At 49.5% G+C, this 12,283-nt stretch overlaps 1 protein-coding gene across 7 annotated transcripts in view; it reads left to right on the top strand.

Annotated features, from left to right (window-relative positions):
- The first annotated feature begins 214 nt into the window (after window positions 1-214).
- The window catches only part of MYT1 (myelin transcription factor 1), a 50,531-nt gene continuing 38,462 nt past the window's right edge, over window positions 215-12,283 (top strand). For 3 of the 7 annotated variants that reach the window (XM_015881708.2, XM_032448584.1, XM_015881707.2), the window contains exon 1: window positions 216-369. In XM_015881708.2, the coding sequence (XP_015737194.1) occupies window positions 345-369 (25 nt within the window). In that variant the 5' untranslated portion in view covers window positions 216-344. Of the gene's footprint in view, window positions 370-4,123; window positions 4,456-4,537; window positions 5,115-12,283 lie in introns of those variants that run through there. The other 4 variants (XM_015881709.2, XM_015881712.2, XM_032448585.1 and 1 more) reach the window with 4 other exon arrangements.

The raw sequence follows: 12,283 nt of genomic DNA, 5'->3' as shown, positions 1-12,283 counted from the left end.
ACACGTTATCACATTGTCTTCTACCTAATTAAAAACACGAAGAAGGAGCGGCTCCCCTTCCCCATCTTCTCCCCCCTGACCCTTCGCACAGCTGGGAGGGGGGTGGGCGGGGATGGGGGTGGTGGGGGGAGGCAGATCCGTTGTACGGGGCCCCTCGGCGCCCTCCCCCGCGGATTGGCCGCTGATTGCGCTGCAGTGTTTTTGCTGCGAGGTCCCATTGGCCGCCGACACACATAAGTTTTTGCTCCGGACGGCAACTTTTCCCAGGGATGGAGTAAACTCGGACCCCGTCGCTCCCCTCGTTCGCTTTTCCAGCGAAAAGCAGACACAGCTCCCCGGCAAGGATGAAGCTCTGCGGGACCTTCCTCGGTTCGTAACTGTCCGCCGGTGGATGCAGGGGGGGCGAGTTGGGAGGAGTGAGCATAGGGGGGTGTTTGGGTTCCTTCTGTTTCCCCTCCGAAGTACTCGAGCAGCCTCGCTCTGCCCAAGCCACGCCTCGGCAAAGGGGTTCGGTGAACTGAAGGGGATGGCGGCCTCATAAACTACCCTGCTCCCCTTGTTTTGGGGTTCCCCCCCCACACACACATTCTAATGACATAGTGGGAAAGCGTGTTTCAGAGAACGGGTTTCTTGTCCTCGCGTTCAGCAGGCAGAGTCTTGGGTTCTCCTTCCCCGTTCGTTTTGCTCCGGGTTCAGCCCCGAAGGGCTGCGGGTGCGTGGGTTCGTGTGCGGCTCCGGGGCTGCTGCTGTGGGGCTTTGTCCGCGCATTTGGGCTAATTACAAAGGATGAGGAGGGAAGGCGAGGGGAAAAAAATCCTGTTGTCCGCCACTTCTGTTCAGATGGGTGTTTTTTTTTTGCTGGCTTTCTGCTTTGTTTGTTTGTTTTCTGCTCTGCAATGGGGGGGTGAGGATGGGGTGTTACCAAATATAAAGCCGGTTCGTGCCTGGATGTGTTTCAGCTCCCGCATTAACCGAGGCACAAAGAGAAAGTTCAGGGATAACGCAGGTGCCCTCCACAAACGACGGTGATTGCTCCAATTGTTGCTCGTTAGGGAAGCAAAAGGCTCTAGATGTGGGTCAGACAAAGGCATCGCCTCTGTGGGAAGGAACCGATCAAATCGGGGAGAAGGGGCGAGCCCGAGAGCGAGCAAAGGGTTATTAAAAGTTTTTTTTGTTGTGTGTGCCTGTGCATGTTGTTCCATCTGCCAGGGGCCTGTAGTGGGCAGGTTTCTTCGCAACCCTTCAGCTGTTCCATATACAATATTAATGCTGGCCATTTCTATTCGGCATACAACAGCACTAATTGTAGTCTGAGGCATTAAGGCAGCCAGCCCATCTGCATAGAAGCTTTCAGAAAGAAACAAGAAAAAAAAATAAAAGAAAGAAAATCTTCCACCCCCAGCTGGTAACCGGAGAAGTTGGTGCCAATTACAAATGCATAAAGTTTGAGATCTAAATGACTTTGAAACAGTCTCAGCGAAGCGAGCAAAATGCGGCGCGGTGTTTTTTATGTGCTGTATTGACACGAGCAATTGCAGTTTGATCTTAAATAATCCGAAAGTTGGAATGATTGGTCTGAATAAACCAGCATAGGAAAAATAATAATAAAGGCAGAAGTGATGGGGGGGGATCCGCTTTAAAAACGACAACAAAAAAGAAACCTTTTGGCATTCATTTCTGCAGGCGACGTGCAGTCGGTTTCTCAGCGCACTCATCTCAAACAACGCTCTGGAGGCGAAAAATATTTGAATATTTCATTTTCTACCTTCCTGCTGCACGGTTCCCTTCAGGGATAAGGCGGCCGAGGAGAGCACAATAATTATCTCCTGCTTTCAAACGACTGTAAAGTGACTCCGGAGCCGCGGAAGGGGTCGGGGAGGATTTGAGAGCTGGAACGGGCGGGGAGGGGGTTCAGGAGCTGTCCGCTGTTGTGGTGCTGACCCGAACCAAGCGCGGCTGCTGTCCTCGGTCTCCTCGCCTTCCCCCTGGTGGAAGGGTGATGACAGGCCTGACCCAGAGATATTGGGTGGTAGGGAAGGATCTGGGGGGGCTGAGTGGATTTTTGTTTGGTAGTAGTGGTTGGAAACTCTGGATAAGGTGGTGTTTGGTTGTGCTGCTTGAATAGGTGAGGAGGGGAAGGTGAAGTCTGGTAAGTTTGGCTCCTCTTTGTTTCCTGTTACCCTCTAGTAACCCAGAGCTTAATAAAATGGTACTGAAGCTGAGAGCTTGATCTACCCTAGGACTCCTGTGTGCATTGTGTCAATAAATGCAACTATAGCAGTAATAAAGTGCCCATGTGCTAATACACAGGTATATTTGCACACATTTATTTATATACATGTGAAGTGTGTACAGATTTATGTAGAAACACATGGAAGAAAATTGACCCCCCTTCTACCTACCACCCTATTTACTATGCTTTTGTTTCTCAAGTTTTAGAATTGCATCTCTAAATGAAATAGTAGTGGAGAGCACCAGGCAGCACTGTGGGGAGAGGAGCTGAGCCCTCCCGTCCCTCCCTTTGATTCTATCATGGGTGCAGAACAATGGAGATGCAGTGTAGCACCAGGCCTGCTGCCTGCAGATAAGAGTTTAATAGAATTTCTGAATGCCAAAGGTTTAGGATGTAAAATATCTCTGTCTTCGTGGTGTGTCCAAAGGAGATAGAAAACAGCTTTTCAGGAGTACTCTCTGCCGAATACTTCCTTTATAATTATGGTTTTAGGAGCATACCAGGCTTGCAAGCCACAGAAACAGCCCTCATAAGAATTTCTAGAGCAGCCTCAACAGTTTAAAATCATTACTGTTTTTGTCACCCTGTTCTCAACGAAACCCCCCAGATGGGGAATTCAGTCAGTATCCCCATACTGCTCTATGGGATGCTGTGTCTGGTGATCCTTTAAGTTCTCAATGCCAGGTAGGGGTCTGGTAGAGTTTGTAACATGTGGGGCCAGGTGCTGCAGCTCTGCCCAGTGTCGGGGCTCAAGCTGCCTGCAGGGGAGGGAGGACCAGCCCCCAGCAGTGCTTTGCTCCCCCTGCCAGGCACTGCCTTTGCTCTGTCTCATCTCTATGGGCTCCTGGGGTTTCCGTCCATTTGTGAGCTCCCGCATGTTTTTGAAAATCTTCATTAAGTTGACAGTCAAGTCTTAATTGTCTCGGCAGTGCTGGGGGTGGAGTGAGGGGGGGCCGGAAGACGAACCTCCCACTTCCCACACCTCAGGCGGGTGCAGCATGACTCTGTTTCTCCCTCTATTTCATAAAGTTGTGATCGCAGCACTAATGCTCTCTGTAGCGTGCTGATGCCTTTCAGCTTGAGGTGGGGGGAGGGAAGGGGGATGTCTGGTACTGCTGACATTCACGTCCCCACCAAACAGGGGTATTTGTGAAGGAAAATGGTTCGTGGAACAATGCACTTTTTCTCACTTGGAAACAATTTCTGAACTGTTCTAGTCAGTGTTTTCTTTTAAGAGTTTTTTTGTGCCATTCTTCTTCCTGTCACAAAGTCCAAAGTGTAACCCTGCTCGAGATGTTATCTGTCCTTCCTGGGGCGAGGTGATGTCTGCTGGGAATGTTGGGTCATTTATGTATTTATTTAAGAGGAGCTGAAAAAAATATATATATACCTTTTAAGCACTTGCTTTTGAATATGTATATCAGCTAATAAGCAATACTTCCAGGTTCATAGAGGCGATAAATTTCCCAGTCTGTTCTTTATGGTGATAGGTCATCTTCCTAACCACCAATAAATATTGTAAAGTACTTTCGCTGGAGCTGTGCTAACCCAGGGCATCTGTCACTCGCTGCTTGCTGCTATTAGGAATTATTGGGCCGTACCATGCGTCGGGATGCACGGGGGGGCTGGGGGGGGGGGGAAATGGCACGGCGCTTGTCGCGCTCGCCGTCCTTTTGTGTTGCTGCCATCAAAGGAGCCCCGAGCCTCGTGCATATTAATTATGAATCAGTTCAGGCAAAATCACTCACCTTCTGCTGGGTCTTGGGGAGGGGAGCACGAGGCTAGAGGGGCTGGTGAGGCAGGGAGAGCCCCAACTCTCCGCGCACTCAAGTCAGCAGCTCCATCTCTCTCTCTCTCTTTTTGATGCTATACTGTAAATTTATTTCACCTCAGAGAGTAAACAGATATATTGCAACCCCAAGGGTTCATGGGTAGTGTATTTACAAAGGGAAGGCGCAGCAAGCCCCCTCTGTGCCATTTCCATTAATGAGAGCGGTCATTAAGTAAATGAGACATTGCCTTTAGCAGGCTTAAGAGTTCACACACTAAGGAGTATCAGATATTTAATTGAAACCAACAACCCGTCTTACACGCGTGTTACTGGTGTAGGGAAGTGGGCTGCCCTCCAAGAACTCTCCCCCCACAGCCTCCCCCATGCAAATTTCATGATTGGTTTCCGTGATGTCATTTTGCAAAGGGGCAGACAATAGCTGTGGGGAAAGGTAAGTCAATATTATGTTCTTTCGCTGACAAAGGCAGATAATGCTGGCTGTTTTTCTTTTCCTCTTCTTTTTTTCTTTCTATTTTTTTTTCCTATTTTTTTTTTTTTCTTTTCCCCCTCCCTTGGATTGAAGCAGAGGAGAAAGGCTTTCGGAGCACACACTTGATGTAAACAGACGCAGGCGTTTCGCCTTTAGAGCACGAAGGCTGGGTTGTTGTTTTGCGAACTGCACTGGAGAACCGAGGGGGATTTTATGATGATCATCATGCTCCTAGGTCCATCTTTGCTCGTTCGCTCTCTCGCCGGCTGCGAGATGCCAGTGGACATGTTCTGCTTCTGACTGAAAAGAGGAAATAAAACGAGGAAAGGAGGAGATATTTAAAAGAGAGGGGAAAAAAAAAGCGTAACATCGCTTTCAGCTGGGAAACTTTCTGAATATTTCTGGAAGAGGATAAGAGGATGTTTGCCGGGTTTACAGACCGAAGGCTCGGTGGATGTTTATCCGGAGGGAAGCGTGCTCGGTGTTAGCAGAAGACGCTCCGGGCGCCGGGACGGGCTCGCTCAGCGGAGCTCTCTGAGGTGCTGATCGCTGCTCCGTGCGGCCCCGGGGGGCTCCCCCCGACCCACGCCGCCCTCCTCCAGCCCCGCTGGTACCGAGGGGTGCGTGAGTGTGTATGTGTGTGTATATATATATATATATGTGTGTGTGTATATGCGTGTGCTGTGGGGGTTGCGCTTGCACGCTCGAGGTTCCTGCCCTGCGCTCTCTCTTGCCGCGAGCGGACTTTATTATTATTATTTTTAACATTCCCTCCTTTTCCTCTCCCCCGATATTGGTTACTTGAGACTTCTCTATTTATAGCAGCGAGGAACAAGGGAAGTGTGCCATGTTTGTGGATTTCTTGCTGTGTGTTGACCATGGCAGAAATCTGCGGGTTCTTATTTTTAGCTGTCTTGGAAGAGGCTTTGCTTGGCTAATCTCTTTATCAATTTCAGCAAAGTTGTGAGGTTGGTTTTTCTTTGTTTGTTTGATCCTTTTTTTTTCCACTTGTTTCAAGGATAATTTGCTTAGAGGGTGAAGGGAAGGGGTTGGTGCCTGAGGAAGCGCTGCCGCTGCAATTGACCCCAGCGAGTTTGGCTGAGTTCAGGACGCAGTTTGCCAGCGGGCAGAGCCGACCCTCCCAGGGGAGGTGTCCTGCAGGGGTGCTTAGGACCCCCAGAGGTGGCTTTCCCATGCAAAAGGAGCAGCTTGTAGGGATCACCCACCCTGGGGCAGGAGGCCTGGGGCATGCAGACACCCCCCAGCTAGAGCCGGGCTGCTGGGACAGGTTGGGGGTTGCCCTTTGCTCTCCAGACCTTGGGGAAATGCCACTTGCCCAGCGGTGCGGGGCAGCTGTAGGGGGCCCCCATTGCTGTGCTCTCCTGCTGCTATTGTTGAGCCCCCTTGCTCCAAGCAGCCACTAAAAACAAGAGCGAAAAGCCCAGGGTAAATCCAATTGCTCTGACGTTACTTTTAGTTATTTCTTTTTTTTCTTTCCTTCTCTCTCTCGTTGGCTCATCTGCTGTTATTATCAGCCTTTTCCATATGGCCACTTTAATTAATGGCAGACAAAAGGGGGTTGGGGGGGAGGGAAAGGGGGGGTGGAATCCAGGAATTAGAGTTTATAGTTGGTTTGTCTCTGATGCTGTCATAGAAACCAGAAGCAAAGATGCCGCCTTTCCACTTCTTTGTATGATCCTGTTTATTGTTCCCGAGCGGCGCAGATTGGAGCAGGCGCGTGTTGCAAGGCACAGACCAGCGCCTGCTGCGGCCCGAGGGCTCCCACAGCACAACTTGTTCCCTTCAGCTCCATCACTCTCAAAGCTGTCTGCCCTCTCCCTGTCCTTCCCTTCCTTCTTCTGATCTGGAAAGGCCGAGGAGAACTCATTATTAATGATTATTAAAGCATTCTAGAGATCTGTGAGGTTCTCACCGTGCACTGGTGAAAAGAGTAGGAAAACTCCTCCGAAGTTGGGTTTATTCCTTTGCTGACAGTATGTAGGAGTTGTTCTTCGTGTCCCGGCAGAGCTGGGGTCTGGGTGCTGTGGCTTTAGGTCTGGTTGGGGGCACTGTCCCCCTGGCTGGGGGTAGGGGAAGCAGTTGCTCGTGTGGGGGTCCCGTCGGGGTGGGCTGTGTGTTTACTTGGTACCTGCTCAGCCCTGAGAGTCCGCCCCACTTCTGCCTCCTTAAATGTGAGCTCCTGCAGAGGGGGGGGGAGGGAGTCCTCATAGCCCGACTCTGCCCCCAGTCCCGTTGCTGGGGGGAGAAGACCAGGTGGTTCTCGGTGTCATTGCGAAGTGTGGTGTTGGGATTAGGGGTGCTCCCTACTCTTTGGTCAAGCCCTTTGCTGGAGATGGCAACACCTCTCCCTTATCCCTATGGTCACATGGCGTATCCCATATATACATGGTGGATCCCCAAAGCATCCCACGGAGCCGGGAGCCCCTCCACCTCCCTCGGCTTTTGTTTCCTGTGCTGGTTAATCGCTCCAGGCTGAGGCTGGGGAAGCGGGGGGGGGCACAATGAGCCCAGGTGCCTTCCAGCCCTGGGGGGGGGCAGCGGGGGAAGTCATTAGGATGGCGAATAACGCAGCTGAGCCGGGTCTTCTGCAATGAGCCCAAGTAGCGAAGTGCTGCTGACCGGGGTGGGCTGAGATTTGCTTATGGGGTTCGGGAACAGCGTGCAAGGGTGGGGGGGTGGGGGGGGAGGCGGTGCTGAGAGCAGGCCGGCCCCGATTCCTGGTAGTCAGATGACGAGGGCAGGGCTGAATGCAAGACGTAGATCGGCGTCAGAGCAGCTGCCATTTTAGCAGACATTGCTAAACTTCGCCCCCAACCCCCCCTCCCACGTTGTAATTTAGCTTAGGGATGCTGCCTCCAAAGTTGGCTTCTTAGTGGGGATGGGGCACACTCCTTTCTTTCTGTTTTTTGTTTTGTGTGTGTTAGAACAGCTCACTCTTAAGTCAGCAATGCACCCTGAACGAGCTTTGAGGCTTAGGAATGTAAACGAGATTCTTCCCTTCAATCCCACATTTTCTCCCTTGAGATTTGAAAGTGGGGGTAGTGGGGAGGGGGCAGGTAAGTTGATGCTCTTGAGCCTAAAAGCCAGTCAGTGCGATGCAGAGAGGTCCTTATCTCCCTTTCTGATGGATACTCTCCTCTTGCACCCTGAGGGTGCCAGTTTGGTGAGAGGTGTTTGCAGTTTGGGGGGTTTAGAGGACCCTCTGCCCCCCTAAGAACAGAGCTATGAAGGGGAAGCAGCAGCTTTACAGTAAAGGCCTGAGCATGAGGGGGAAATTGCTGTGTTGGGGCTGGGCTTCCCAGAAGCTGTGAAAAGGGGAGGGAGTGGAGGAGCATTGCTTCGCCTCTGGGAAGACAGATGCCAGAGTTTGATGGTAAAGTGGAGAGCAAGAGCTGGTTTTCCCCTGCACTGTGTGTGTGCATGTGGTGGTTGGTGAAGAGCAGGGACTTATTTTTAGAGCCATAAACAGCATGGCTTAGCTGCTAGAGCTCTTTCCTTAATGATGAGGGACGTCTCTTGTCACTTTGTAGCTGTTGCCTTTTCCTCCTCGTGCCCGAGAGCTGAGTGTGGAAGATCCACACTGCACAGCTATAGAGCTGGGAATACCCCCAACTGTGTGCAGCACTCCTTCCCATCTTGAATTAGTTGTGCTGATGTTGTTCTATCCATGGCTGCTCACATGGGGGATACTGACACCCAGGAAAGTGGCAAGGCAGCCCCACACCCCAGATTTACCTGCTTTTATGGGAAGCAGCCCTACAGCTGTTCTTTGAAAGAGCCTGGCATGGATTTGTTCCCACTCCTCCTCTCAGTTTCTGGGTATTCTTTCAGAGATGGGAAGGAAATCTATCCCTCCCCCATCCCACACATCCCACTCCTTATTTTCCCTTACTATTTTTGCTGAGGAGAAAGGAGCTGCTCCCAGTGGTGGCTTGGCCCTTTGGGATAGGGCTGAGACACTGAAGGTAAAGGATAATGTCAAGTGTGTCCTGCATGCAGAGCTGCTGTGCTTTCCCTGTGTGTGCTGTAGGGTCCCTGAGCATCCCAGTGCTGCTCCAAAACAAGGCATTGTGCTGGGGGAGGCTGTCCCTGCCCTGCAAAGTAGGCACTGTGGGGAGGACACCTTGGAGCAAAATGGAACAACTCTTTGGGAACTTGATACACTCTTTGGGAGTTTTTTTGAGGGTAGAATGAGCTGGAGTTTGAAGGGAAGAAGTCTGTGTACATGAGACAGCTGTAATGTGGAGGCTGGTGATCCAGCAAGAGGGATCGCTGTGGTTTTGCAATGGAGATGCTGGGGCAGTGAAAGGTTCTGGGCCAGGAAGGTCCAGACCAATAGCCAGGCTGTTCCTAGCAGCTACTACCCGGCTCTGAGCACAAAACAACACAGTGACAAACTCAGCAGTATCTGCTTTTCATTTTGGCTTCATTTCTATTATTATTTTTTAATACAATTTTCACCTGATTTAAAATACTTTTGATCTTTCATTGAACTTTCTCTTCAGAGAGAATAGATTAATAAACACTTTCAAATGGGAAAAAAAAACACAAAACACACACAAAAATCCACGTTGTTTGGAGAGATTCGCCTTTTATCTCCATTGCAGAGCTCTATCACTAACCTGGGTATGGGCAGTCTGTCCCTCTGTTCCTTTTGTCTTGCTTTTTTCATCTTAACAACAATAAACTGCTTCAGTTGTGATCTGGCCTTTAGTGGTCACTCTTTATTCTTCTTTTTTTTTACTTTTATTCTTTTTCTTCTTTAATTTCTTATTTTGAAGTCGGTGCATAAATGCGATGTTATTTTAATCAGACCAAATGAAAGAGCGAGAGCTTTAATCTGCCCCAAGCAAAACTGCCTTGTACATCTGTCATGTTGGGATTAGCGGAACTCTTTAAAGAAGCTGAAGACTTTTTAAACGAAGTATTAAACATTTGTGACCTGATTTCCATTCTTACAATATTCTCATTAATAAGAGTGCAGGCTGAAAGACATCTGTTAGGTCCTGTTTGTTTTAAGAATATTAAAGAATAATAAGAATATTGGGGGGAGGTGGAGGAAATCTAAATGTGGTGTTTCGAGCCAAATGTCTAAGCTGGAGCTTTCTGAAGTGGAGCTTTGCCTGTCTTGGGGCAGGGTGGGGGGGAAAGCAAGGCTGTCAGCTTAGTTATGCTGGTGTGGTTGATGGAGGAGGTCAGCTTGGATGTGCTGGTGTGGTTTGATGGTTGATGGAGAAGGGACAACTCTGCTGTCCTGAGGTAAAATCCAGTTAGTAATGGCAAACAGAGCTGCAGCTTTACAGGTCATGCTTACACAGCACTTGTATGCAGCGCTGTGGGCATCCAGTTCTGCCTTGGACCAGCGGGAAGGCTGAGTTGGAAGAAAGGAATGAGAACGTCCTCCTTGGGTTTGCTGCTTGTTTTATTTGATGCTAATGTAGTTAAAGTAAATGGCCCAGCCTGGACCCCTAAGGAGGGGGAAAAATGCCAGACATGTGTTCGGTAAATGACTTGCTGAAAAAGCCCTTCACCGTTAGCACAGGGATACGGCGTAAGAGGAGGTTGCTGTCGACTGCAATCTTTGCATCTTGTTTATGCTTGCTGGGTAAAATATTAACTAAAGCATCTGAACATAAAGTTCTGGTGTGAAAGAATATCAGCAGGGGAGAGCCATATGGTGCCAGCACGCGAACAAAATACCAAACGTTGGAGATTCCTTTTTGCAGAAGACTGAAAACTCTCGTTCCCATACATAATACATGAGTTCACGCCTTTGATTACTCTAAACATTAGTCCAAGTGGTACAGGAGTCTCTTTGGAGCTAACACAACTTAGGGTATGCAGTTCTCTTCCCTCTCTTCCTTCACATAAAAGAAATCGATGTTGAGCTGTTAAGATACAAATATCCAATATGCTGTAAGACAATATGTTTCCGAAACTGCTGCATAAGCTGCCTTTGCTCTAATTAAATATAAACTGCAGCAGAGATTCGGGTTTCTTCTCATTCGTTCCTTTGCTTAAAACCATTTGGCAGAGCACATCGTTTTGCATGGGACGGCATCTGCAAGTCAGGCCCATTTTGAGGTGTTCCCTCCTTGGGGTCACACTCTGACTTTTCTACCCAGCATGGAGGGCAAAACAGAGCGCTGTGATCATCTCTTTGAGCTGCAGCCTCACCAGTGCTGTCAGCTGATTGGGCTCTGAGAGCAGAGGGACGAGGTGTGTTGAACAGGAGTGAATTCAAACCCCACATTAGGAGGATCCCCCCGGTGAATGTTATTATAAGGTATGAGAGATGTCTCTGGGGGAGCTTTCATGCACATAGTATTTAAAAACAAGGTGTTGCCGGCAAGCTCTGTAGGCGATGCTCTGAGTACTTCTGAATTTCTTTTATTTCTTTCTTAAGCAATCCCTTAAAACTGACAATTTGGTGCTGAGTAACTTTGCTTTGTGCTTGACCCTGGGATCCCTGAATGGGAGCTGGTTAAGTTTTGTGATGAACACCGAACTGCCTGCACACGGAGTACTGAGGAACCTCCCCAGCAGGAGGAATTAAAATACAAATCCAGGCCTGGCACATCAGAGTGTGGTTCCAAAGGAACATCCAGGGCTGATGTTTCTTTGGGGCCAGGGCTGCTGTGAACAGATGTCTGAGAATACGGCTCCAGGAAAGCTGTCCCGAGGGGTTTGCTTTATGCAGTGTCTCTCAGCACGCCGTTACCTGTCTGTTTTTTTGCATGCTGTGGGAAACAGATGAATGCACTGAGAACTTGGAAAAGAGCAGCAGAAATGCTGGGGTTTGGAAGAAGGAGAAATGCGTTTAGCTGAGCTAAGTAGTGGTGAAGATGGTGTGGGCAAAGCAGAGTGATGGGAGGAAACGAAGTCAAAACTCAGCACCTGCTGGCTGTGTCAGGTGGAATCATAGAGTGGTGAGGTTGGAAAAGACCTCTAACATCCTCAAGTCCAATCCCAACCCACCCCGCTGCGCTCACTGACCATGTCCTATTAATTGCATTACCTGATAAATGCAACAAATATTTATTTGCATGATCTCAAAGCTTTGTGTGGGAGATGTTCTTGGGCAAAGTTAGCCCAGCTCCAGCTGAGAGGACAGAAAGTTTGTGCCCTTGTCATAGCTGTGAGCTCCAGCTTCTATTGCTGATACGCAACTTTCTCCTCCAAAGATTAAAGCTTTGTACCAAGCAAGTGTCCAGCAAGTGAAGTTAAAGGTTTGGGCTGACCTCTGGCTGCTGCTTGGGTCAGGCAGTGGATCCATACATCCCACCTGGGGGGGTTTACCTGGGACAGTTGCAGGTGGGCTCAGCTGAGGTGCTTGAAGAGCACCCACTGCTGCCCTGTCACCTCCCCAGGTGTGCCATTCTCCATGCTTTATATTCACCAAGCTTTAAAGAGCTGACTCCTATAGGAAAGACAGCAAGGTATCACTCTGCCTCTATTTAATTTCAATTATACAGGGTCTGTAGGAGCGCTAAGAGCGGTGCCAGCAGGGCTATAAACTTTGCATATTTGATGATTTTGCTTAATCTGAAGCAAGTGTTCATCCTGGAGGGCTGTGTCATTCCAGCAGCGGAGGCTCTTGAGTTGATAAAGCTATTTGGATTATGCTGATGCGAGGTGGGCAGCGTGGGGATGGCTGCAGGCTGAGTGTGCTGGGGGGTTGTGAGCAGGGCTGCTTCCCCAGGGAGCTGTGGGTATGATGAGCTCACCTCCACTCCTGCCTTATTGCTGCTGTCTGTTGGGGTCCGTG

This window comes from Coturnix japonica, chromosome 20, assembly GCF_001577835.2.
Source record: "Coturnix japonica isolate 7356 chromosome 20, Coturnix japonica 2.1, whole genome shotgun sequence".
In the NCBI taxonomy this organism is placed as follows: Eukaryota; Metazoa; Chordata; class Aves; order Galliformes; family Phasianidae; genus Coturnix; species Coturnix japonica.
Note: the sequence above shows the minus strand (reverse complement) of the source record. Positions and strands in the feature narration are given on the sequence as shown.